Source organism: Athene cunicularia, assembly GCF_003259725.1.
Source record: "Athene cunicularia isolate RWA chromosome 3 unlocalized genomic scaffold, athCun1 chr3_part1, whole genome shotgun sequence".
NCBI classification, from domain to species: Eukaryota; Metazoa; Chordata; class Aves; order Strigiformes; family Strigidae; genus Athene; species Athene cunicularia.
In genome coordinates, this window is record NW_020799097.1 from 58088450 (window position 1) to 58115583 (window position 27134).

Consider the following 27134-nt stretch of genomic DNA (forward strand, 5'->3'; position numbering starts at 1 on the left):
GTTTCCTCTACTAGACAGGTGTCCCAGCATCTTGCAGATGAGTGGTTTGAATGCTTTACATGATGACCAATGTAAATGTCATATAAGTACCTGAAAATAATAACTAGCTTATATTTCCTTCAGTACAAAGGCAGTTCTAACAGTGTCTCTACTTGTTTTTTTCATACTTTTTAATTTGATGTAGAAGAAGTTCCCAGTTTAGGTGCCTCATATTGGGACACAGATTATTTAATTGGGTGTGTGCTTTGATGTTGCTGTCAGTTTTGGTTGATTTGTATTATAGAATCTGTAGACACCTGTTCTGTCTTAGATTTAAAACACCCAAGCTTAATAAACTTTAGCCCTCATACTGTTTTGTGTGCTACTTCAAGTGTTCTGCTTTTCCTTCCAGATTGGGCTCATATTTGCTCTTAAGCGAAGAGCAACTTCAGCTGCTTCCCCAACACATGCATGCCTCTACTTCCATTACTGTTCCTCCCCTGCCCCAAGCCTGAGATGATAATAGTATTTACAAAATCTGAATTTATGTATAGTAAACATTCCTAGGAGACAAGGACTTTCCCTCTCACCTTTATCTGAATTTGTTATTTTTGCCTATGATCAGATGTTCATGGGAGAAACTCTGCTGCTTACCAAGGAAGAGAATAGGAAATGGGTTAGACTTTTTGCCAGCAGGAGGGAAAACTGTGCTCCGTGTCAGGAGAGTGGGGAAAAGGGCTCTGCTCCATCCAGGGCTAAGAAGAGTTCTGCTTATATCCTGGTTAGAAAGGAGAAAATGTATATATTCAATGTGGTTGAAATAAAATGTTTTATAGCTACCTTGTGGACTATATTAGTGAAAACATACACATTTTAATAGAAAACCTCACTCTTTAATGTGAGGGGAAAGGTTATTGTAATATCAACAAAGACATTAACTGAAAATGGGAGATTATAGTTCTTTCTCTGAAGCTCCTGCTAACAGAAACCCAAGTTCTCTATTGGCAGAGTAAGAGAAATGACACATGGACATGAACAGTGGGATAGGAAGCAGCCTCACTGCCCTGCCAGCATCCCGAAGTGTCTGACTTCCCATCAGAAGATGGCTTTCGACCTTCAGGCTAGTGTAATTTTGGCCCCTCCTGGATGGTTTTTGGTAGAGGTATTGCTCAGTTTGTCAGTGGTTATACTCACAATCGTTGGAAAGGTTAGCTTGAGAACCCTAAAATACTTGAAGTGATTGGCATGGTGGTAGTTATGTGCTGACAAACCAGCTCCTGAACTGCTAGAGAGGAAGCAAGGTAAGCGTGAAATAACTGTCTGCATCTCTGTCTCCCAAATTTAGTGTTGTAAATAAGCTAGTTTAAATATTTATCCTTAAATATTTAAAATTTCTCTATAGAAGAGAGGCATGCAGTCATTTTATCTTTCCACTACAGATCTTCATGACCCTAGTGCCTTAGTTTTCCCAGGTCTCTTCCCCTCCCTATGGCAAGTAAAACTGAAAAAACCCCTCACCATCCATTTTACCTTCTTGCCAAATGCTGCTTTGCCCACTGTGTTTTGTGGTAAAGGGCTTATTTTTTGCCTTGTTTGGCAAGAAATGAAACAAGTAACTTTTCAAACAAAATAGAAATCTCTAGAAAACTTTTTAAAGATTAATTTAGATTCCTTATGCAGATAAGATGTTACAGCTCGTGGGAGTTTAACAGTCAAGAAGTAAAAGAGTAACATGAAAGCATAAATTTCTCTTATGCAATAGGTCCTTATTTAAGACTGCTACTCCTACTTAAAGACCATGTAGTTAAGTTTTCTTGCCTAGTTCTTCAGACCTTGTTTTTAGGCTTTTCTGTGTCATTAGCTCCCAAATGGACCAGTATTACTGCAGCTTTTGCAAAGAACTGTCTCCTCTTGCTGTGAAGTCTGACCTGGTATCTACTAAGTCCAAAAACAAATGGTACAGTGTAATATAGATGTACAATGGCACATCTGTGTGTATTGGGTCCCTGACTCTACTGTGACATTTGGTGCCTTTTACTATGGTTATGTGCCCTTGAATCCTGGTACAGCTTGTCATTTCCCTCTGCCTCTGCTTCCTTTATCTTCCCTCTCTCCTTACAGAATGGAGAGCCTCTCAGTTTTCCCCTGCCCATTACATAGGATCAAGTTAGATGCACTTCACCCTGTGGAATGAATAGCTATTAAAATTTTAACTTAATTTAAAAAGAAATTACCAAAATGAGTGACATGTGTCTCATGGAAAGAATTGCCTTGAATATAAATTGGTACTCTGGAACACTGAATGTACAGCTTGAAACTGGAATTGCTTTGCATGTGCTATTGTGTGTTACTGGATATATTTGTACAAGTTCCAGGAGAGGAGAAAACGTAAGGGAAGTGTTTGAGTAGTTTTCTGAAAGAATGACAAAAGAGGGTCTTTTAGTTTCAAGTTTTTTGTCTCTTAACCTTCCTTGCTCTAAGTTATTCAGCATTTTCCATGCTTTATGATCTGTCTGATCTATGTCAAGTAGCTCTCTACTACTTTCTTAGCAGAGAACAAATAAGTAGTGCTTTATTTGAAAAAATGTTACTTTTCAACAAGGTGACCAAGAGCTCACATTTGATTAATAGTTATATTTCCAACTTTTGGTGACCTTAATCTGAAGAATGTTTTATAGAGATGAACCATAAAACTGATGCTTGAATGACTCTTTTTTTTTTTTTTTTTTTTTTTACGTTTCCAGGAGAATTATGAATTTTAGTTCTAAGTTTCTCATTTTGGTCACCACTGAAAGCCAGATTTCTTAAGTCAAAGATGAAGTGTTTGTATTAGGGAAAATATTCTCACTGGGATTTGGCTGCTTTTGTGTTTATTGAATTTACATTGGTCTTGTTACCATCATTCTTTTCAAAAAACCTACATAAATGTCTGGGATATGCTCCAAAGCCCATTTGAGTAGGCAGAGACTCCCTTTAGCTCCAGATTGCTAATACACTGTCAGAACCTGAAGCCAGTTGTACAACGTGATGTTCACCTCGTGTTGCCTTGTGATATGAATATTTAAGGGAAATAAAGGCATTTGCAGCATGTTTTAATTTAGATTCTTTGCTTAGATACCTAAATTTACATTCATACCAATGAAGATTTGTACGTTAAAACCAAGATTTGCAAGGATATATATGAATGCTTAGTACAGTTATTTACTTGTTACCAGGCTCTAATTTACAGCTGCTTTTCTTCTCCTGATTATTCTTTAATACTAATAATACGTAAAACAAACCATATTCAGCATTCCAATCACATTAGTTGTTTATGACCTAACCTTAGCTTTCCTTTTAAACAGTCACAACCCATGACAGTAGGAATCATTAATGCATAGTTGCTGAACTAGAGTCTGGAAAACTTAGCTGGAGAAGGAGTCATATATACTCCTAATATTGTTATGTCTTTCCCTGGTCCTTGCTCTTGGCTGCTGTTGGAGGTAGGATGTTGGCTTGCACAGACCCTTGGTCTGACGCACTATGGTCACTCCTTTAGTCAGTCTTTTGCATTATACAAACTAACAGGTTTATAAGCATCACATTTGGAATTTTTATAGCTTTGTTCTGGTTTATTTCAATATTGAGTATGCTTCATATTTTTTATTCCTGTGTCTATTAAAACATAGGACAATGAAGAAATGAGAAAAATGCAGTGAACACAGAGGGAATGTGTGGAAAGAGAGGATATCAGTGGTGACTAGGAAGGAGGGAAACCCAGATAAGGAATATATGCACAAACATACTTTTTTGAGGGCATCTCCTGTATGTGGGGCTTTGTCATAGGTTTTTGTTATGTGCTTTTCTTGTTGGCCAGACTCATTATATCCACACAACAGGCTTCAAATGTTGGGTGCTCCTCAGATCACTGTTTCTCCAGCAGTCATCTCTCTTCAATTGTTCTTGCTCTGCTCAGCCAAAATGTTGATGTTTATTCAAGTTTCCTGTAGCACCCATAATTTATTTTTTGCTTTTAGAAGGAAAAGTTTCCACACATTGTTTTTAAAACAAACCATTGCGGAGGTTTATCTTGGGTGTGAAGAATAGTCAAGCCAAGATCCTGGAGATGCTTACATTTTTTTAAATGACTCTAGGAAATAATACATCATTTCAGCTCATCTGTATAATGGAAATTTCTAAGCTCGGCTTCCAGACATATAAACATTACTTCATAATCCTGTTATTGAAACCAAAAAACAGTAATGCATTTTGCTTACATTGTTTTGACCAGTAACATGTATGCCTGGGGCATTTTATTTCATAAGAAAGAAGATGAAGATATCACTACTTCAGATATGGGGTGCAGTGGATATTATTTACTGTTATTTAGGGGTGTATGTGCGAGATAGTTGGTTTGCTGCATTGGATGCCGAGAGAAGCCATAAAACAATTACTGAAACATACTGTATGGTGATTTGCCTTCCATTTACTTAAAATGGAAGTTTTCAATGGTTTTTAGCAGACTTTCTGCCTGCTGCTGTGTAGGTTAGTATTTCAGCTGTCCTTTGCAACCATTGTAGTTCTCAGACATTGAAGAATGTCTAGAATTTCACAGACAGCAGCTTGAGGAGCTTTTCAGTAGAACTTTGGGAGGTTGATCATGTCCTTCAGTTGCTTGAGACACTTCCTATTCATTGCTCATCAACTTGCTGTTGTATATATAAAAAATAAGTTTTCTTTTAATCTTAGATATAAACCGAGAGAGAGAGTTGGATGGAAAATTGAACCTTCTTTTTCTGACAAGGGTTGCCAGTGCAGGGGAAAAGTATGTAAACAGTTGCTTATCTCAGGGACTGTTTCTTCATCTCACATTGCTGTTGCTTTCTGGACTCTGAGTTTTTTATACTGGTGGTATTGTAATTCTGTGGTGCAGGATGAGAGTCAGCAGAAGAGCATGTCCTCTACTTAGCTTGTGAATCACGGTTATTCCCAATGTGAGTGCTTCCTCTGGGAAGCATAAACAAGGCAGTGGTTTCTGCAGCTTAGGTTCTTTCCAGTGCTTTCATCCTCAAGAGTAGTGGAGTCATATAGGATTGAAGAATTTTGTTATTGGATATCAGAGTTAGTGAAAGTATCTGATGGGGCCCTGAGGCTTTCTTCAGAGTTTTTAAAATTTTCCAGTACCAGAAATGCTATTTATGGAGATACAAAGCTTGCATAAGACAGGAAGCATGGTTAATCTCCTCACCCGTTCACTTCCCTCTGCATGTGAAGTGAGACTGGGTAACAGTGTGGGCTCTGTATAAAGAGGCTTTTTTTAGGAAAGAGAAGAAAGGCAGTTTCATGACGTTCTTGATTTCTTTGAGGGCTGCCTATATCACAGAATATACAGAGAAAAGACTTTCTGTTTGTTTAATTTTCAAACATGCTGCCTCACACCAGCAATTTCAGAATTTTCACTAATCACCTTGCAAGAAAGGTGTAAGGCTGGCTTGTTAGGCAGCAAGCATACAATGACCTTGTATTTGCTTTTCCCGAAGGGACCTTTGGGTGTCTGTTATCAGCCTTTAAAAAGAAACTGCAAAAAAAGATTTATTTAGCCTCCTTTTTAGAACATAAATAGTTACACGATAGGTCTTTTGATGTAAGAGTCTGTACAGTTTTGATAAGAGTTGCTATTAACATAGTTGTAATGTATTTTGTCTTCTCTTCCCTGTGGCCTGAAGCTGTGTATGCTGCACAGAAGGGGTGTGCTGGAGGCTCATAGGGGGCTGTGCTATTTACCTTTTTGCTCTTGGAGGGATTTAAAGATGATGTATCTTAAAGTCTGTAAAATTTGGGGGCTTCAAAAGATGGCTTTCTGAATAGGTGAGACAGATTTTTACTGTTGTCTGTAGGAAACTGATATAATTACCTTTTCAAATTGCATGGTGTTTCTATAGCGTCTGCAGGTGTGGTCTTGTCCCTTCAGCCTCCCAGACATGTCTTCTCTTTCGCTCTTAGCACCTACTGCATAATATTCTGCTTAATCTCAGTTTTAAAATTAAGCCTAGTTTAAATGCTGGTGGAAATTTATCATTAATACTTGGCAGATGTGTGGTTCCATGGTCAATTTTAAACCAAAGCCATGTAAGATGCCACCAAAAGAGGTGGTCCCACTCAGCCTTCTGGTTTTGCCATGTCTCTTATGGATGGCAGAGCTGCCATCAAGGAGCAGCTGTGGACTGAAGGCCTCTTACAGAAGCAGCCACAGTTTTGTTTAAGTGACATGGAGGCATGCACGTAATGGTACTGACTTCTTGGTGGTGCTGTTAAACATCTCTTGCTCCTGCTCTGAGAAATCCCAGCTGCATTACCACCCTGTGGCAGCAGTCCTGCTCAGCTCTCCTGTGCTTTGTATCACATGGTAGTAGGGAGTGGGGTGTACTGTATTTTGAGAAGAGTCAGCATCATGAGATATGTTAAGAGTTTGTTGGACTTAACCCAGGTTGATAAGCTAGAGATGCCCCTTCAGGGAAAGTTACTGGTGTTTCTGGTCCACAGATGAAATTGTCTGCCTTGTGTCTGCTGCCATGATTCAAGACTTGCCTGTTTTTCTGTCATGTGCCATGCTACATTGGATTGTTGATTTGGCTGGTGGGATGGTCTATTTCTTTTAATAGTTATGCAATTTTAAAGGTAAAGACGTGAATAACTGCAGGAATGTGCTTTTGGAGAGAGGCTTTTTTTTCCCCTCTGTCTGACAGATTGGAAAGCATTATATAGCGAACTAAGGGAATTCTGTTGCTTAGTGAAGAAATGCTTTGGATCCTGCATAGGGACAGTTGGGTGACTGTCTGCTTGCACTGTATTTGGACTATTGGTTGCATATTCTGCAGTTTCTGCTGTGTGCCTGTGGGCGCTGGACTCCCCACTCCTGCTTCCCCCAGGAAATGAAGCTTTTTTCCCCTCTTCTCTGGAGCTCTGGGCAGGGGTAGGAGGCTGTGTGGATATTCTTGATAGCATTAGAAAGCCTGTGGTGCCAGGCTTGTACTTCTCATGCCCTCAGCATTAATGCAGCTTCCAGCCTGAATGTTAGAAGACATTTCTCCCCACCCCATTCCTGCCAGTCTGATTATGAGGAAGTGGGTTGTAAGTGTTGGTTTGTGGTGTTTTGGTTTTTTTCTCTGTCCTACTCTGTAGTCTGAGCAGGCAGTGTTTCCTAGGATCATCTGAAATTTAATGTTAGCTATGCTCTGTCTCATGCTCCATTGAGGCCTGTGGGATTCGTCGTCTTGATTTGTGTGAGAGAAAATCCCAAGGAGAGCAGCAGAACGGTTTAGGAATTTAGGGAGAAGGGAGAGAATTGTCCTTATACTGGAAAACCTTTGTAATGTAAATGAGCCATAAATCAACTCTGAATGTCTTAATGCACTGAATATTTTTCTGTCAGACAGAAGTCTCTGGCACAGAGAACTTGTCTTGTATAGCACTTAATATACACTGATAATAACTCCAGCTTTCTACCTCTGTTTTACTAGAGTGGCTGCTTTTATTTCAGTGGGCATAAACTTAACACCTAGCTAGTCACAGGTAAACTTAGTTTATATTTTATGTTTTTGACATAACAGTGCATTTCTCTCAGTTGCTGGCTTTTTGCTTTCAGTAATGCTTCTATATGGCTTCAAGATGTTAATCACGTTTCAATCAATCTGAAAATCAGATCTCCTTAAGCAGAAGATTTATCTGTATGTTCAATATCTGTGTTAAAAAGATGATGCTCCTCTTTTCATGTGGACCACAGCAGGTGCTGCATGTAGCAGTTCTGAGGTTGGGGATTTTTTTTGTGATTATAGAAGCTGTTTGTGTTACAAATGCTGCCAAACAGCCCACGCCCCTGCCTTTTTTTTTTTTTTTTTTTTTTTCAATCCTACAGAGGCTTAAAACTACAGCATATGACTCTAGTCCGTGAACGGACTCGTTTGAGCAATTTTATGCATATGAAGAATCATACTGTTAAGAACAGAACAGTGAAACAGCTGTAGCAAGGGTGGTGGGAGCCAGTCCAAGGCACTGCTGCTGCAGGGTGAAATGCCGGGGCAAGGGAGAGGGAGGGAGGCCAGCTGCTCCCCACCTGCCTGCGGTAGCTGGGTGTGGAGGAAGCTTTCCTTCCCAGCCCAGAAGGGAATGGGCAAGGGTGGACAGTGATAACCGGTAGGACAGGGTGTCGCAGAGCACCAGACTTGTCAGCCTCCAGCTAGCCGGCCGAGTTTGCTGGGACCAGCTGTTGTCCTTGAACGCAGGCAGGGGATTGATGATAGCTGGCCTGCTTCTCCCTGCCGCCCTCCTGCTCTGCTTCTGTGAGGGGGGAGGAGGCAGCGCTTAACTTCCCAGTCATACTGCAGCCTGGGTGCATGTGGTTGCTGCTGGGAGCAAGGCCACTCAGGGTTAAGCAGAAGGGCTGCTTTATAAGATGAAATTCAAGAGCACTGTAAGTTTCTGGTTTCCTTAGCTTATTATTCTAGTTCCCTGTCTGCCTGAAGTGGGGTGGAACCTTCTGGACTCAAAAGTCCTGAGAACATGGAGATGAAGTACAACCTCATGTCCTTCTTTTGCCTCTTCCAGAGAGCTGACAGAGGGCAAGATTTACTTTTTGCCTTTGTTTCTCCCCTGTGGTAATTGCTTCTTCCCCTTCATAAACATTTTGATTGTATGCTTAAAGTGAAAAGTAACTGAGAAAATCCAAACTATTTTTTCAGTCAAAAATAAGAGCATAAATAATATTTTATGTCTTAGAGTTTCTCAGTGGTTTTAATATAGTAATTAATACACATTTTGTCTCTTACAGTAAATATAATGAAGGACCTGCTACACTAGTATAATGGTATGGCTACTGAAAAATATCAGACCATGCCAAATATTCATTTTAGCATAAGGTATACACATATGAGAAGTTGCACTAGTACATGCATGCCATCTGACTGTACCACGTAGACAAGCCCTACCCTGTCGTGTCATTTTTATACTTACGGTTAATGATCTTTTGACCATAGTATTGAAAAGGTGGTGCCATATTACTTTGTATAGAAACTTTGATGGAAATACCTCCTCTGGGTGGAGGGGGATTATCATTCTCACATTATAAAGTGTCTATTGTATGTGACAACATCACTCATTATTCCAAACATAAAGCTACAGGTTCCTTTTTTTCCCCACCCATTATCAGCATTTCTGGGTGTTTCTTTGAACTTCAATGTAAGCAGATCTTCGGTATGCTTGGGTATTTCCTCTTCTGTACTGAGTGAGTTTCAGTTAATGAGAACTCTATTCAGAAAGCCCATTAAACTGCTCAACATGCAGAATAGGTTACAAGTTGTTTGGGAATGATGAATACAAACATAGAACTGAGACATGAGGTGGGTTGGTTGAGATTTGTTTTTAACAATTACTCTGAAATACACTAAACAGAATTTTTCTCCACTTGTGTCATGGTGCATCTTGCTGTAAATTTGTTCCTGAACAGATGAGTTTGCCACCTGTTTGTAAACATGTGCACAGCATCTCTTGTAAAATGCAGAATCCCTGAGAAATACATGGTGGCATTCTTGGGTCATCATGAAAGTTAGTATTTAAAACCATTAGTTTGACTTCCTTTTTAGTGCCTTTTTTTCTCATTCTGGTCTTCTCTGTTGTTATAATAATAATAAAAAAAGTTGTATTTTTTTTGGTTTTAAACTACTTTTTTTTTTTTAATGTGTATTAAATGTGTATTTTCATGCCATACAGAATGGTGCAGTGATGCAGAGAGCCTTGACACTTAAACATTAAATTTCAAAGTAACTTTGTAAATAAAAGTAAAAACTAATGGAGATAGGTGCTTTAACTCACCTGCCTCTCTAAGATACCCTTTTTAGTCGTCATTTAAGTAAAGAAATAATTGAATTTTTGACTTGACTTTGTCACTGCCTTCTTGACCATGGTTACTTTTGGATCCCCTCAACCTTGCCAGTCAGCAAAGTTTGCCAGGTGAATTCACTTATTGAGTTGAGTCAACTTATTCAACATTAAGATCCTCTTTATGAAAAAAAACCAATTATTTCTTCTCTTCCTGGTGCTGTTGGAGAAGCAGTCACTGTTTTCTTGCTTTTTGCAGCCTGTCTCCCAGCCCTTGGGAAACCTTAATGAAAATTTCCCATCATCAAAGCATCTTTTCTGGATAGGTGGGAAGAAGCTGCCACTTACCAAAAATGGTCTAGAGAACTTACAACACCAATGTGATGTAGACAAGCAGACACTGCTTTATTAGCAGCACTGGGTGCGTAGGGGAATTGTCTTGCCAAGAATGCACACCTAATTCATATAACATGCTGGTTATATAGAATACAGTAATACATATTAATCAAGTGCTCATACATAAACATGTTAATTCCTGTAAATCGTTTTAATATCCACGCCTCTTTCTGGTTATGCTCACTGAAGTCCTGAAATGGGTCTGGGGTGTAATAAGAGTCAGTGGTCCATGGGTCGGTTATTGCAATCTCCCCTTTGGCATTACCTTTTACCTAGTTTCTTTATAACTTGGCAGACATAGGCAGGTTGTTACAGTTCATTTTCTCTAATTTCTATTAACCTTACCTAAGGTTCTACCTTTTGACATGCAAAACAATGAAGTATTATTTCAAGATTGTTGAACTATGTGGCCCATGTAGTCTTGGTCTGAGTTTTTACAGATGAGCTAATAGCAGCATAGCTGGTTACATCGTTACAGTGTGCCATAGTTACTTAAAACAGTATGCAATTATTCTGAGTTTTATAAAACTAATATTCTTATAAAATTCTATTCGATTATTTAATCATGATTATTTCTCATCATAAGGTCATCCACTTAAATCAGTAACAAATCAGTGGCAATCTGTAACACCACAACCGCCTCAGTATTCCTGTCCTGTCCAGAGGTCTGTTTGGCATGGTGTGGCCTGTGTCTGGTGTGGCTTTCTGGCTCACTCTTTTTGCTGATCTCAGCCTAATGTTACAGAGAACAAACAAGGCTGTAGCTTGAACAAGCCCTTCGGTCTAGGCAAAGTGTCTTTGAACTGGTACTGCTGCTTGGATGAGCAGTCTTGTCTCCTCTTTTGGCCTTCTCCTTTATGTTGATACAAACGGTAGCACAGACAAGTGGGATCTAGTGGGGGAGTGATTTGATTTTGAAAAATTAATTTATATATTGGTACTTGAACTTCCCAGATCTGGTGCCTATGGAGCTGCAATAAATGCTTGTGTGCAAGAATGGGGACAGGATCAGTGGTGAGCAGAGAGAGGCAGTTTCTTTTGTTGATGGAAGCAGCTTAAAACACTTCTTTGAGCTACAAACTTTGAGGTGCAAGCCTTGGGCTGAGTTTTCTTTTCCTTGAGTAGTACTGTGCTCCTCCTTTGCTGTGCTTTTTGCACCATTACCACTGCACTCGCTGTGCTTTATCGCTGATGGGCCAGTTGGGGATGCTTAAAAATGGAGAGAAAGAGGAAAAAAAAGTGAGTGAATGCAGGTGTTTTCATGAGTACACCCACAGGTGTACAGGCTTCTAGCAGTTTGCAGTGTAGGTACCCGATGAGGAGAAAAAAAAAAAAAGTGCTGTATCTCTGACTCTGTTCTCTGTAGTCCTGCATAGGCCCTGCCATGATGAATTTTCATAGTTGCTTTTTGTACCTGTTTAGATCTTTGGCAAACACATCATGCCTAAACTATTTATTTTTAGCTGCATTTCACTTCATCTGAAAGTATTTCTTAAAAGAATTTATCGTGTGCCCTTGGTACTTCTCATATAAGAAATACTAGAATACCATTCCTTGAGATTTTTTTTTTTTCTGGAGGTGGGTTCCAGCTATATTACTGTTGGATGATGTATTACACATTTCCTGTGGATTTTTGCTTTAAATGATTTTTAAATTTAGATTTACTTTTAAATGAAAAGATGATTTTCATGTACTCTTTCATCAATTCGTTGTAAATATTTATTGCCATTTATTGTGCACTAAATTCCCTTCTGACTGTTTGCAGTCAGTTTAATCAATACTGAATCTGGCTCTGTATTATCAGGAAAAGTTTGGCACTTAACCTGATCTGAGAAAGTAGGTGTGCAGCGATGACTGTATGGAGGGATACACATCCCCCACAGCTCTCCATGTACCCTGTCATTGTCTGTCATCTTTTGGGTCATTCTCAATTCCTGTATTTTGTCTCCCTGTGTTAATCAATTACTAATTTAAAAAGGCCTTCCTCTTTGTTTCATGGAAGTTGAGTTTCTTGAAGAGTGTTCAGCTGAGGCAGGGAAGAAGGAGTTTATCAAGTTTCAGGGAGAATTGATGTGTTTCAGCCAGCCACATCACCATGTGTTTGTTGTTCTTGTCAGATAATCTTAATAGTTTTAATATGGTGTGACTCTCCCGTGCAGAATCCGTGTAGCTTCTCAGTAACATCCTCCTTTGCTGTGTAACTGACGGTCCCTTCTTACAGTTTCAGCCAGCTGATGTCTGGGGGAGCAGTGGCTCCTGAAGCTGGCACTGAGGGTGGGAGAGCAGCTGGAGCCTAGCACTGGGTGGAGGTGACAGGACAAGGCCGGTCCTCCCTGGCCCGGGCTTTGGTGAAGGGAGAGTCTTGCTGAGCCACTTGGGGAAGAATTTGTTGCATGTGTAGGAGCGGTTTGGGGTGATTAATGAACGCTACGGTAGGAGAAAGTATCTGGCATTGTTAGCAGAGGCGGAGGAGCAGGATGGGAGTGTGGTAAGAGTCAAGTTGGTATTTGTGACAAGATAGATCTGTGGTGCCTGTTCAGTTGAACAAGCCTGTTAAGTGAACTTCAGGCAAAGTTAAAGGAGTCATCCGAAGTGAAGGATTTCTTCATTTTTCTTTCTGCCTAAAGCTGTTCTTTGAGAGCCTGCAGTAATTGAGGTTATAAGAGAAAGAATTAAATAGATGTCTAAATCAAACAAAACAGCTTTCCAAAATCCTTTCCCTATGGAAAATTTTATTAAATTGCTGTCATGGTAATGGAGTGATGAATACATCATAACCTCTCTTGCTAAGTAAACAGGAAAGATGGGGATACTTTTTGCCTTTGAAAAATAAGATTCATGGGAACATTGTATTCTTAAAAGTAAGAAAATTAAAATTTTGACAGCTCAAAATTATTGAGTTTTACCCTGGGAAATTGTGTTTATTTCCCCTCCCCCAACCTGGTATCAGTCAGAAGACTGGAGGAAAAATTAACATTTTAATTTAATCTGAGAACTTTTTTCTATCAGAAGGTACAATGTCTTTAAAATTCCAGAACAGCTTTACTACAAATACTTCCCTGCTCATTACAGATGATGAAGCAGAGGTAGAGTGACTTGTTTTTGTAAGCTAATGGCAGTATCAGGAAGAAAATGGGCATATTCTGATTGTCAGTACAGCACTTTACTCTTTGGAACATGCCAACTTCGTTCTTGAACATTGCTGATGACTGACCATGTGTGAAACCTGGTGCTGGTATTTGTTGTAAATTAGTAACAGGAGTTCCAGTAAAAGTGAAATTTCCAGCTTTGACCTGTGCTACTAATATCAGAGCTTTCTGCAGTTGCTGAGTGTCATTTGGACAGAAGATCCAGAAGATGGTTGCTTCTCAGTGTCCGCAACCACCATACTGCAACCACGCTGTTGTCCCTGATAACTGTTTCAGTTACTTTTTATGTAGTTCCCCCCCCCGCAGTTAATTGTTTAAATCTCTCATTAAAAAAGTGTGCCATCCCTTATTTTTGCCTTAATAGGCAATCTTGTTTTAATAGTAAGCCTTATGGCTTGCTCATTTCCAAAACAGGATGCATACCAGCATGTTCAATGTTTCATGGAGCATGCTTTCTTGTGGGGTGGATGCTGTTTAGGAAGATTTCTTTCTAAGGATGAAGGGTTCTGTATTCCATTCTGTTGTGAAGTTAAAGTTGCACTGAGGAGGTCAGGAGCAAAGTGTTACGATTCGGCAAGCAGTCTTACTTCCTTTGGCTTTGCAAGCAGTAATGATTTATTTTATCTGAAATTGCTTATTTGTCAGTTTACATCAGATGGGATGAGAGCACAGCCGTGCCCAGAGCTGGCCAAGTTGTGCTGGCGCTGAACTTGGTGAAGCAGAGATGGATGGTCTGTGTGGGCTGGAATAGAATAGCTGAGTAGGATCAGAGCAGTGGGTGTGTAATGGGGATTTTTACTGTAAGGTTTCTGTACATAGTTTGTTTTAAATGTCAGAATTTTGATTTATTTAGCTGTTTTGGATGGGTGGAGAAAGGCATGTAGGGTACAAAGAAATTGTAGTACATGTTATATTGATCGCAGAGATTTAAATTAAGATGAAAATGGTTAATTCTGAATGAAATAACTGGGGTGTATATCAATTTGTATACAAAGTAAAATAACAAGAATCTTGATGAGAACAAAAGAGATTAAGATGTTTGAAGTGTTTTAAAGTTCTTTTTTACAAGATCTGTTAATCTTCTTGCATATATGCATAAATGGATTAAAAAAAGTCAGCCATTTGTAGAACATGATCTGTTTGTGCTGTGCAGGATGTTAAGCTGATTGTATGCCAGATATCAAGGCACATTTTAGAGGATGCACATTGTGGAAAATTTCCCAAAAGGAAAACTGTGTCAGCTTCAAGATAAAATGAAGATTTCTTCTCCCTTCCCCCTTCTTTTTTTTCGTTTTTTTGGAGGACCACTTTGTTAGATGCTTTTTTTTCTAAAGCAAGAGTTGTCCATGCTGTATGATTTTCATTGATGTAATACATCATAAAAATCATGTCTTACTATCCTAGGAGTTTTTTAGAACATCCTTCAATGTGGATCTAGTGCTCTTTGTTAATGGTTGATTTATTATTTATCAAATGAGGTCCTATTCAATTGTTTTGTTAGGCAACTCTGTTGAATAAGTGTTAACCAAACCAAATGGAATTTCTAGAAAAAACTGTCAGTTTTACATTTCTCTATTGTCTCAGTGTCAGAGTTGCATAGCTTTACTAGTTGCTTGCAGCCTTCTAAATGAAAGTTGTTCAGATAACATCACTCCTTCTTTCTCTAATCAGTTTTCTTTTTACTCTAACCACCGACCTTGTTAGTATAATGGGAAATTCAGGCAATTCTGTTCTGAAAATGCAGATTTATTTGCCTTCTGTAGGCAGTCAAATAGACTTGGATCTGGAAGATGAAGTAGGTCATTTCTTGAAATCTTTCCTGGCTCTTTTCCTGTAAGTCAGTGCCCAAGCTATTAAGCAGTCAGTTGCAAATTAATTTAAGTGAGCACTGCTAACCTTGTGTTTTTACCTGCCTACTCTGAGATTATGTCCATTTCAGATCATTAGTCTTTATTAAATGGCATGAGAATGGTCTTTGTGTTGCAGACCGTTTCTGCTCCCTGTTCCTTCTGTAGGGTAGATGCCCAAAAGGTCCCTGCAGTCAGCTCACAGTGCCCATTAAGAACGAGTTTCTCTGATTCTCATGGGACTCAATGGAAAAGTCCCCATGCCATCTCCTGTGCACAGTAACAGACTGAAAACTTTTACAGGGAAACTCTGTATTTGGACGGATTTAGAAAATGGCTTATCAGTTGTTGCTCAGAAAACACTTTGAGGAGCTGTAGAAGGATGCCTCTATATAAATTCAGAAGAAATGTTTTGCCTGTCAGAACAAATTAGCTTGACAAATGTTATCTGGAGTCCAAATGAATTTACAGATGTGTAGGACTTCAGAAACCAGAGTGGTTTTGCAGATAAGCTGTTTGTTTCTCCTGCCCTCCCTTTTTCTCTTTCCCTCTTCCTTCTCCCAGCAACTCTCCTAGTGAGACACAACATATCCATTGACTCTGATACTGAAAACTAAACATCATCTGCAGTAACACCTTCTCCATTTACTGGAGAAGATGCATATTGTTTTCTCTGAAAGGCTAATTTAATTGCAAAATCTGACACTGGTCAAACTGAGGTTGTTTGCTTATTTATTTGGCCTTCAGCTCCCTTTTGCTCACATAACCAACATTCAGTCTTGTACTAATGGTTTTATTCAGAGAAATCTCCTTTAAAACTGAACAAAACCACTCAAAATCTTCCAAAGTAGTTGAAAAAGGAAATAATTTGACAAATGGTATTCTTAAATCTATCTTCCATGGCAGCTCTTGCCATGAAGGGTGGGAAGTACCTGAGACCTAGGAAAAGAACTGATGAGACCTTCAGCCTTCAGCTTCTTCAGGAGGTGATGGGCTTGAAATCTGAGCAGGAGAGGGGCTGGCAACTTGTGTGGGTGCCCAGTCTGCCTTGCTGGGATGTGCAGGTCAGTGTGACAGATGGGTGAGTGGAGGCTGAAGGGGGTGCCTCAATGGAATGGAGCTTTGTTTAACATGCAGTAAACCCTCTAGCTGTGTTCTCTGCAGCCCAGTCTCTGCTGCACTATGCCTGTGTGTGTTAATAATGAGTTGCCTTGTTTGTATACAGGACTCTGTATTTGCTTTACTAATAGCAGGCACATAATGTCAAAAATCTTAATAAATTTGTGGCTGCTTTATGGTTTAAAATGCTGTTGAAGGCTTGTTTAGGTTTCTTGGGATATTATAATTGAGGTTTATCGAGTGTGAGTGAAGTGGAGGATTTGGACTAGTTTTGGCCAGGCCTTAGAGACCTCTAAAAGCAGCATCTTCACAGCAGAGATCATAACCCTATGTTATGACCCAGACTGGGAGCCCAGAGAGTTGTAAAGGTTCTGTGATTCCCTTGGGTTAGATTAAGGTGAAATGACACCAAACGACCGGCTAAAATGTTTTACTTACAGTAGAAATAACTTCAGCTTGGAAAAGGATAATAAGCAATGTGGTGTCCTATAAATCTGTGAGAAAGAAAAGAAAGGAAAGAAAAAGAAATGAGAGAGAGAGAGTCAAGTCTGGATCACCACCTCTAGGTTCCAGCTTTGTCTCAGGTCTGGTAATCTTGGGTCGTGGGTACACACTCTGCAGTTTTCTGTGGCCTTTTAAGTTCATCTTATCAACTGATTAGCATACTAGACCAAGAGAGGCATTCCACAAACTTCTGTGAGAAAAAAGGTGAACCTTGAGTTCGGTGGCTGTGCTCTCCTCACCCACCTTTATTTTTTTTTTCTCAGTTTTTGCTTAGGTCCATGGTGCTGGTTATTTATCTCTTACCAGTCTTTTAGCTCTTCTTCAAGGCTATAGGAATAAATTAAGGTGTAGGCATTAACCTGAACATATGGTTTTACTCAGTCTCCCTACTTTGAGACTTATCTAAGGAATTTGCCTATACAACTGCGAGGAAGCAGAGCCATGCACCTTTCAATACACTCTGCACTTCCCTAGGCAGACAATTAATTCCTTAGACTAACCACAGAGGCCACTATTTGTTCTTGAGGCTTTCTGTGTCAATGAATGAGGCATTAATTCCTTCAGTTCCTTGCACCCTAGGCAGAGTTGCAGTAACTCTGAGTCCTGTGGTGAATATTGTGGATACTTGGTCCTCATCTGGTATTTTTTGTAGCGCCAAGGTTGCTGCTTTCAGAGTTGGATAGTCATTACCTTGAAACAGAGCAGTGGGCAGGAGAAGTAGGCTTGGCGCTATCTGAAAATCTGATGCCTGCCATGAGGACAGAATAGAAATTACAGAGTTGCCCAGATTCTTGGTCACTTTTACTTAAAAAGTGCCTGTGTCACTGTCCACTAGCAGCAACAGCTGTGTGCTGGGGATATTGTGTGATGAGCTCTTCGTGGGGTGCAGTATGTGGGAATCAGGCAAGATTAAATACTTCAGGGAGAAGCATCAGTCAGTTAAGTTGTGATCAGTCAGTGCAGATTGTCCTTTATGCTTTCCTTCTTTCTATCACTAATGGACCAGTTCTGGTTTACCTCTTTATTCTTGGGGTTGCTGGGGGCAACTTTGAAAACTCTAGTTCAAATGAGTATGTTTTAAGGAAAGTGCTGTTAGTATCGTCTTGAGGACTGTTGACCTCTAGAGAGGTTTTTCTCTTTTATTCTTTTTTTTCCCTCTCAAAAAAAGGGTTCTATGTTTCCATTAGCAGCTTTTTTTGTTGTTTTGAGATACTACGTTTATACTACAGAAAGCTTACTTAACAGAGTTTGTGATCAAAACAAATAGACTAGGAATCTAAGGACAGAAGTCTCTCACACGGTGTGAGTAGAAATGGAGCTGCCAGTGGGTGCTTGCCAGTTCTTGTCTACTGAAGCACATGATTTGGATACCCTGTGATATGCACACATACAGGAAGGTCGTTAAGTCACTAGAGTAAAAAGTCAGGGATGTGTCTTATTTACAAGTCTGGAATCAAGTACAGCCATGGTAGGGATATGCCATTTCAGTGCAGAGTGCTGCTTTGCAAAGATTTCTACCAGGGCTAAATATAGACATTGTATATGCAACGTGTCTGTAATGTTTTGTGGTTGCTACAGCAGCCTTTGATCAAGACTGTGGCTTATTAGTCAAAAAATAAGCTTCCTTTGCATACACAAATTTTCATTAGTCTAAACAAAACACTTTGTTTGTTATATAGGTATATTAACTTTTACCTTTTAAAAATCTGTCGGTTGTTCTCATGTGCAGTCAGGACCTGATCTGTAAAGTTTCTAAACTTGACATACTAAATTTCCTTTGCCTGTGCAGAGTATGAACTACTACTCACTGTCTTACAAATCAGTGGGTTTGAATGAATGGGGAACCACAGCGTCTCACTAAATTGGCTGCAGAATGTGAATCTGCTATAATATTTTGGGAAGAATTTGAGAAATACGTATACATACATGTGTGATAGAGCTTTTGCAAGACAATCTTTTGAAATGTTTCACTGGAAAGTGTTGGTCACATGTGGTCTGAGAAACTGACTCTTTTCAGAGATCCCAAGCTGGGTATTCTAAACTTGGGAACTGTTTCTGATGTTTCTTTTTTTTAAAAAAGTGTAGCCTGAAATGGCTTACTATAATTTTCAATGCTCTGTGTATTTATTTTTATGTTGTAGCCTGAAAAGATATATTGATAGCATATAAATGTAAAGGAAAGAAGAATCTTTGAAATTCCTGCGTTATATTAATAACTTAATGCATTACCTTTTCCCTAACATAAACTACTGCTGTGAGATCATGCAACCTTTTCCCATTTGTGGTGAGTCATTGATTGCCTGTATTTTCTATGCATAATTCTTCCTGTGCACATAACAGAGTTGTTAGCATCCAGAAGATTAATATACTACTCCCTCCCTTAGGTACCTTGTAGCTAAGAAGTTAATGTACTGGAGAGGAGGACCATTAGATAGATTAGTTTTTCATTTTATGTGGTATGTGTCAGTGATTCTTAATTGAGGACTATTTTAGTGACACTGACCCTCAACCCGTAAAGTCAGCCTTAGCTCTTACTAAGCAAAGGCAGTGCCAAAGATGGTGATTTAGCAGAAAATTCCATGGTAGGATTCCTAAAGTGTCTTTCTCACTTGTGCTGTGCTTTAAGAAGTCTTCTAAAAGAAAATACTCTTGTTGCTATAGTGATAAGTTGAAAGGTTTATAGGCAGCTCATTAAGATTTCTCTCAGAAGAGCTATAGCAGCTGGAAAATGTTCCTGCACAAGCAGTTTGTGGCTACATCCGTTGTGTTGTGGAAGGAGCTGCTGGGTGGCACATGGAGTACCAGCTGGTGTGGGTTGTGCAAGAACAGATGTGGAGTAGCGTAGGTGGCCACTGGGAGATAACCTTGGACAAAATGGAAAGAAATAACAAGTTTATATCAAAACAAGTAGCTTTATAAAGCAGGAGCAGTTGACTGTGAAATTATGTTAGTTGTTGCATTATAATACATTATGATCTGAGGTTTTATTTCATTCTAAGCCTCATCTTGAAAACAATATTCAGTATCTTGTTTCTACATTTAGATATATGATGGTTTAAAACAAAACAACTTTTTGATATTTTTTGCTTCTTTTTCCCTGTTCCTCCTCCTCAGTAAACAACAGTAAAAACTTTATTATCTTCTTTGATATTCTTGAGAAGATATCATTGAGATGATATCATTGAAGAGTATGCTGTAGGATAGTCTTAGTTACGAAGTCACTAATGCAAAGTGTGTGGTTTTTACTGAATTGCAAGGAATTCTAATATTGAATTCATTTTTTAAAAATCAAGTTAGCAAGTGAGTTAACTTGTCTGTAAAAGTTGGCTACATCTTAATGTTGTGGTTTTTTTCTTTATGCATAGTTTGAAAAAGAAAAGGCAAGCCAAACAAAACACTGAGACTGTCTCTGCCAGTTCCCCTGGATCTCCTGTTTCCAAAACATCTCCTGAGAAAGATTATGAAAGTAAAGTTATTTTGGAGCAAATCAGTTCTTCTGAAGATAACTGTAAATTTGCTGGGGAAAAGGAAACTGCTCCAGACAAAGAAAAGAAAAAGAAAAAATACAATCAACTGAAAGACATCAGACGCACAGAACTTAAAAGATACTATAATACTGGTGAGTTATGTTAATGCTATAGTATTTTGAAATATGTTTGCTTTGATGTCATGTTAATATACTTTTCTCATATTCTGTACATCTTCCTTAAAAGGATAACGGACTGAAAAATAAAGCTTTTAAGCTGTTAAAAACAAACAAAATTACATAGTTCTAAATATCATCTCCTTCTAATTTTAAACTTGCAGTTCTCAAAAAAACCCCGTATTTCTCATTTCTCAGTTCTAAAATTGTGTTGTTATAGGCAACAGTTAAGTTTATTGCATTTTATTTTAATTATTTTAAATTTGTTTTCTTTTTGATTTTTGGCATTGGGGTTCCATTTTTTTTTGGTGAGGTTATTTGTTTCATAAATTCATTTGTACTGTTTCAGACTTCAGTCTCAATTCATATTTAGTTTGTCTGTTGAAGCATGAACAAGTAAATTATCTACATATTTTTAAACAAGATGTCAAAGGGCTTGTGTACTGGAAAGCTTCTTTCCCCCTCACTCCTCCAACTATATCAGTACCTCAGTTAATCATAAAAACCTTTTTCAGATTTATTCTTGCAAGTAATTAAGAGAAAATTCAGTTTGTGCATAAATCAGATGAGTCATATACACATCTGTTTGCAGTTCTGGATTTTAATTTGTTAGATACTCTAAGTAATTTTAGATATGACTTATGAAATACTTCTAAATTTTCTCTTGGTATTTTGTAGGAATGAACTCTTAGATTAAGAGAATTCTGGTTTCATCTTGTAAGGAATCCTCTATTTAAAGAGAAGGAAGGGGACAGAAAATTCTAGCTATCCTCAAAGCAGACTGTTCCTGCTCACACTGTGTGTACATGAATGGCTGACTCCTAAGGAAGAGTCCTCTAGGAGAAAGAAATGAATCTGCAGTAAAAACGTTGTTATGCATTGACTGATACAGACAGACTAGCCCACACCTGAAGATTGTCTTTATAAGACAGCACAGGCCTTGCCAAAAAGTGTTTCCTGGCAAACTCAAGAGTTTACAGTGATTTATTGATCAGTCTATAATTTTTGTTAGGTTTGAATCTGATGAGATTAATAATTTGGAGACTGAAAGAAAACATGCTTCTCTTCGTCTGAAGTTCTGCCCACACTGCTCTTGAAATAAAATCTGTGGAAGGAAAACTGGAGAATCGTTAATGAATGAGCCTGTGAACTATTCTGGTTTTGCTAGTATGCTAATTAAAAAAAACACAAACACAACAAAATATAAACTTCTGTGGCATTCCTAGTAAAGTACTTCTGCTAAAAGTGGTGACATTATTGGTTTGTCCCAGAGGAATTTGGGGTTTTGTGAGGTAGCTGAATTTTGTTTCTCTAGTGTTTCAGTAGTTTTGTGAAAAATGCTGTGGCAGTTGCACTTCTGGTGGCAAGATGGGGGAGAAGGGGGACGATGACATCTCTCTGTCTTACTGAAGAGTGTAGCAGGGCTGGCAAGGGAGAATATAAAGCTGTCCAGGCCTTTTTTTGACTTGTGATCCAATGGTCAATACAAATCCAGGCTTTACTAATGTTTGTTTCCTAAGTGTTCCCATGTTTTGTGTAAACTAGCACCATTGCAGGGATGACTTGAAATGCTACTGGTCGTCATGCAGGTGTGCAAAGGCTCTGGGTTCTGTAGAAATACAGAATTTCTGTTGTGAAATACAATATAATGCTGCTGCTGAGCTGAGCTCAGACCCAACTGACAAAATCCACAGAGAGATACCTCTTTGTTGTTTGAATGCCTGCTTTTGGTTATTCCTAAATACAGACTTTTACCCAACTGGAGCATCAAAATTGTGGAAGTGAAACTTTAAAGAGAGATGGAAAACAGTTGATTGTGAAACCAGTGCAATAGCTCCACGTTCCCTATGCAGCTGTCTAAAGGAAGTCATTTCAGTGGAATCACCTGGTAGTATTGGTCTGCATGTCTTACACCTGCTTTCCTCCACTGCATCTGTAGTTGGCAGTGGTTACCTGTGTAGCTGTTTTTACTGCTGCTCTCCTGAAAGCTACTGCATTCACTAACATCCTGAGCAGTTTCTGAGAGCACTCCCTATACCCATAGCAGCCATAAAACCTGAACTTGTTTAAATAGTTAGCCTTTATCTGCTTACGGTAGTCACTGCGTTGAATTCTGCCAGAAGGTGTGTGTTAGCCCTTTCCCTGATGGAAGATGTGTTAGCTGAACTGGTGGGAAGGTACTGCCAAACTTGTACAGACTTTATTTTTTAATTGTTGATATGCTTTCATATGAAACTGGCTGAGAGGGATTATCCATGCATACACATCTATCTTCATTATACAACATGGATGCATATATTTCAATTTTTTTTTCTTTCAGTTGATTATTTCCACTGAGTTGTATCTTTGTTGATGTATCTTAGGTGCTTCAAATAAAATAGTCTCTCTTACTCATGGTTAACCATTTTTTTAGGTGAGTTTGCACAAGGGCCTGGACGTTTTGTTTGATGGTTGATTCTTCTCAATTACCTAGCTTTGACTTAATGTCTGGAACTTTAAGAAAATCTGATACGGGAATTATTAATTCTTTTTCTGAATGCTTTCTGCACCTTGCCAAAATGCTTAGGTTTTTTTCTAGTCAAAAGAAAAACGCATTAGATGTAGCAACAGTCTTGCATAATCTCATCTGTGTTGGTATGATGATGCATATATACTTTGTGCCTTAATGGAGGTCTTGTCATAAGATGCTTTGAGTCTAGAAGGGTTGTGTCTGTCAGTCTAACAGAATGAAGACCCCTGTCCTCTGAATAATCTCCCTTTCATGTTTTACAGGACTGTAAATCCTTCTTATTGTTCTAAGGGATTAGGGAAGGAACATCACATCTCACTATAATTTGTTCCTTGCAGACAATGACCTGTCTTGAGAAGTTTGGCAATGTGTTTGCCTTTATGAATTTGTAAGTGCTGACAGTGACATCCTTACTCTTTCACTTTGAATGTCATGTCTTTTAATAGATTTATGCAAGGGCTGGTACTCTGTCAGAAGGATTTTGTTGACTCAGTAAATCCTTCTTCTCCGGTGGAAAGACCATAACGGAGTTTCTGAAGGCTGCAGAGAACTGGAGGTCCCTGCCCCACTTTGCAGGAAAGAGAGTGGTTAAAAGACTTTTCTTGATGAAGATGGAAGCACAGGGACGGAGTGAGGAGCTCCTGGCCTGGTATGAGTGCCGTGTTGCGTTAATGCCTGCGGCCGGTGGGTGGCATCGCTGAGCCGAGGAGGAGGAGGACTTGCGACTGGAGGTATCTCCCCAGCCAAGATTGTTCTGTACAGCATATCTGCTAGCACTGTGGTGGCACTGTTAGAAATAACCTAATTGTATGAGATATTTATTATTTCTCTTGAGGCACTGCTAAATGGCTGAACAGGTCCCACCGACAATAGGTTTCCCCAGTGTAGCCTCATATTTCCCTTTTCTCTTAGCACTTGTATTGTTCTTCAGTGGCTCTATAATTCTAGAATAATTTGTACCATTCAGACTCCAAATCTCACCCTGTAAGACATTGCTTTGCAGATAGAGTCCTTGTTTTCTTGCCTTAAAGAAACAGAGGTGCCGATACTGCTAGTTCTTTCCTGAGGAACAATGGAAATAACACTCCTCTCGCCTTATTTTTGCCTCATCTCTTGGCTTATGTGGTAATCGGCTTCTTAACTTTCGTACGCTTTCTGTTGTTGCTGCAGTAATCTGCTTTCAGACCTCCAAGGATGTTTCTGTCTGGCATGGTGCAATGGTTGCATGGGCACTCTGGCCACTATACATAGTGCCCGGGATACTCTCCCCTTCTTCCTGGGATAATCTAGTTGACCTACTTCTGCAGCTTGGCTGCTTGGTTCAGATGCACTTTCTGTGGGAAGCCTGTTTTTGTGGAAGATGTTGACTTGCTAAGCTATTATATTTATTTTTCTTCTCTCTCTTATTGTTTTGCTTTTTCCCCCCCTACTTGTCATGGGCTCTAAAACACTCTAAAACACTAGGTGAGTTTAGTAAGGCCTTTGATGCTGTTTCCAAGCATTCTCTTGGCAAAACTGGCTGCTCATGGATTGTATGGGCACACAGTTCGCTGGGTAAAAATCTGGCTGGATGATCTGGCCCAAAGAATTGTGGTGAACGGAGTTAAATCCTATTGGTAGCAGATCAGGAGTGGTGTCCCCCAGGGCTCGGTTCTGGGGCCACTCCTGTTTAACATCTTTATTGATGATCTAGACGAGGGGATCGAGTGCACCCTCAGTTTGCAGATGACACCAAGTTGGGTGGGAGTGTTGATCTGCTCGAGGGTAGGGAGGCTCTGCAGAGACACCTGGACAGGCTGGAGCCATGGGCGGAGGGCAGCCGGAGGAGTTTCAATAAGGCCAAATGCCGGGGGCTGCCCTTGGGCCACAACAACCCCCAGCAGCGCTACAGGCTTGGGGAGGAGTGGCTGGAGAGCTGCCAGTCAGAGAGGGACCTGGGGGTGTTGATTGACAGCCGGCTGAACAGGAGCCAGCAGTGTGCCCAGGGGGCCAAGAAGGCCAATGGCATCCTGGCTTGTGTCAGCAATAGCGTGGCCAGCAGGGACAGGGAAGGGATCTGACCCCTGTACTCGGCACTGGTGAAGCCACCCCTCGGTTCCTGTGTTCAGTTTTGGGCCCCTCACTACAAAAAGGACATGGAATGACTCGAGCGTGTCCAGAGAAGGGCAAGGAAGTTGGTGCAGGGTCTGGAGCACAGGTCGTACGAGGAGTCTCTGAGGGAACTGGGGGTGTTTAGTCTGGAGAAGAGGAGGCTGAGGGGAGACCTCATCGCCCTCTACAACTACATGAAAGGAGGTTGCAGAGAGATGGGAATGAGTCTCTTTAACCAAGTAACAAGTGACAGGACAAGAGGGAATGGCTTCAAGTTGCACCCAGGAAAGTTTAGACTGGATATTAGGAAGCATTTCTTTCCAGAAGGGGTTGTTAGGTGTTGGAATGGGCTGCCCAGGGAGGTGGTGGAGTCCCCATCCCTGGAGGCGTTTAAGAGTCAGGTTGACATAGCGCTGAGGGATATGGTGTAGTTGGGAACTGTCAATGTGAAGTCAGTGGTTGGACTGGGTGATCTTCAAGGTCTTTTCCAACCTAGATGATTCTGTGAGTTGCAGGAATCCAGCAGTGAACTGTAACTGCCTGGAAACGCTGGTTTATTGGCTTAGGGCGGGATGCATATTTTTGGGGTAGACCTGTTCCGTGGACTGCTGTGAGATTAGGAAACCAGGATTGCTAAACTGGATGAAAATGACAGTTTGTGTTTTGCCACTGAAGACACTGAAACAGGAAAAAATGTGACCTTCTGAAAGCAGTCAGTTTAACAGTGGTGTAAATTAAGGTCAAGCACCATGCTCTGAATTTCATCCATATATTTATTCCAGCACAATATAATGTGTCTTTCTACCAGATGTGCGGAATATTCCTAGATTCCCCTGATCATGCTTGAAAACATAAGTGGTCAGCATATGTGAGAAATTGGTCTCTGTTAAAGAATGCATCATAAAGAAACCTTTGGTTTAGGTGATTTGTCCCACATCACACAGTTGCTTTTATCTTACCAGCCCAATAAAATCCAGTTGATACATCTTACTGTTCTGCTCTCTAATCATAAAGCCATTCTTTCTTATTCACTCTATGATGTTCACTTTCAGCAACAAACAAGTAGGAGCTGAGACTAAGAAAACCTTCTCTTACTGTAGCTCTGATTTCTGTCCAAAACAAGCAGGAGTCCTAAATGTCATGAGAGGGAAAATGGTATCTGCCCATTTAATGAGATAGTATATTGTATGTTGAAAAGGAGGTGCCAGAGTATCTCCTCAGAGTCTGGAGGAAGAAAATGGATGCCTTTTTGACTTGTCCTCCCTGCCATCACTCAGGCAGGGGGCAATACAGGAGCAAAACAGCATGCGTGCAGTTACCAAGCCTCTCGGTGTTCTGGGTAGCTGGCCAAGAACAAATGTTAATGAAAAAAAAACAACAAAGAGGCCATAGTAATTTGCATCACTCATAATGTTCGCCCTGACTGGCGCAGAACCAGCAGAGACAGCTCCCATGATACCAGCAGTACTTACTCTGTTTCAAAGTTGAAAGTTGCTTGCAATGCAGTAAAAATTTATAGACAATTTAAATTTAATGAAAAGGTGGGGCACTTACTGAACCCACTTTGCATAATAATTTCTAATAGTTAGGACATTTGCTAAATAGACTTAATCTGAAATGGACTTTTCAGTATATAGAGAGTTGAAAAATGGAACTTCTGCTAATGAGACCTGGTTTTGTCTTTTATACTAGCCGGTACAGTTATTCTACAGTAGGATGCAGTTGAGGACCTAATTAAGGTGCTAATCATAAAAAGGTAGAGTGCATTTAAAAAAAATAAGAAAATCCATATGAATTTTTGCTGGTAATCAGCTAACTGTAATCAGCCCTAATCTCTGGAGACTTGCTTTGGTCAGTCCTATTTGTGTAGTAAAGTATTTTGTATTCCATGTAATCCAAGTTATTTACAAACTGGGCTACTCGCTGTTTTAAGTTCCTTAATACAACAGTAAGACGAACAGGATCTGAACTTTCCCAAGTTCTGAGACCTTGCTTTAGCGTTTCTGTTTCAGGTTGGCTTCAGACAGCAAAAATGAGAGTAGATA

General features: G+C 39.8%; 1 protein-coding gene across 4 annotated transcripts in view; it reads left to right on the forward strand.

The window, feature by feature from the left end:
• Window positions 1–27134, forward strand: part of NCOA7 (nuclear receptor coactivator 7) — a 100903-nt gene that overhangs the window by 26904 nt on the left and 46865 nt on the right. For all 4 annotated transcript variants that reach the window (XM_026846302.1, XM_026846301.1, XM_026846304.1 and 1 more), the window contains exon 3: window positions 20212–20465. In XM_026846302.1, coding sequence (XP_026702103.1) covers window positions 20212–20465 — 254 coding nt within the window. The remainder of the gene's footprint in view (window positions 1–20211; window positions 20466–27134) is intronic.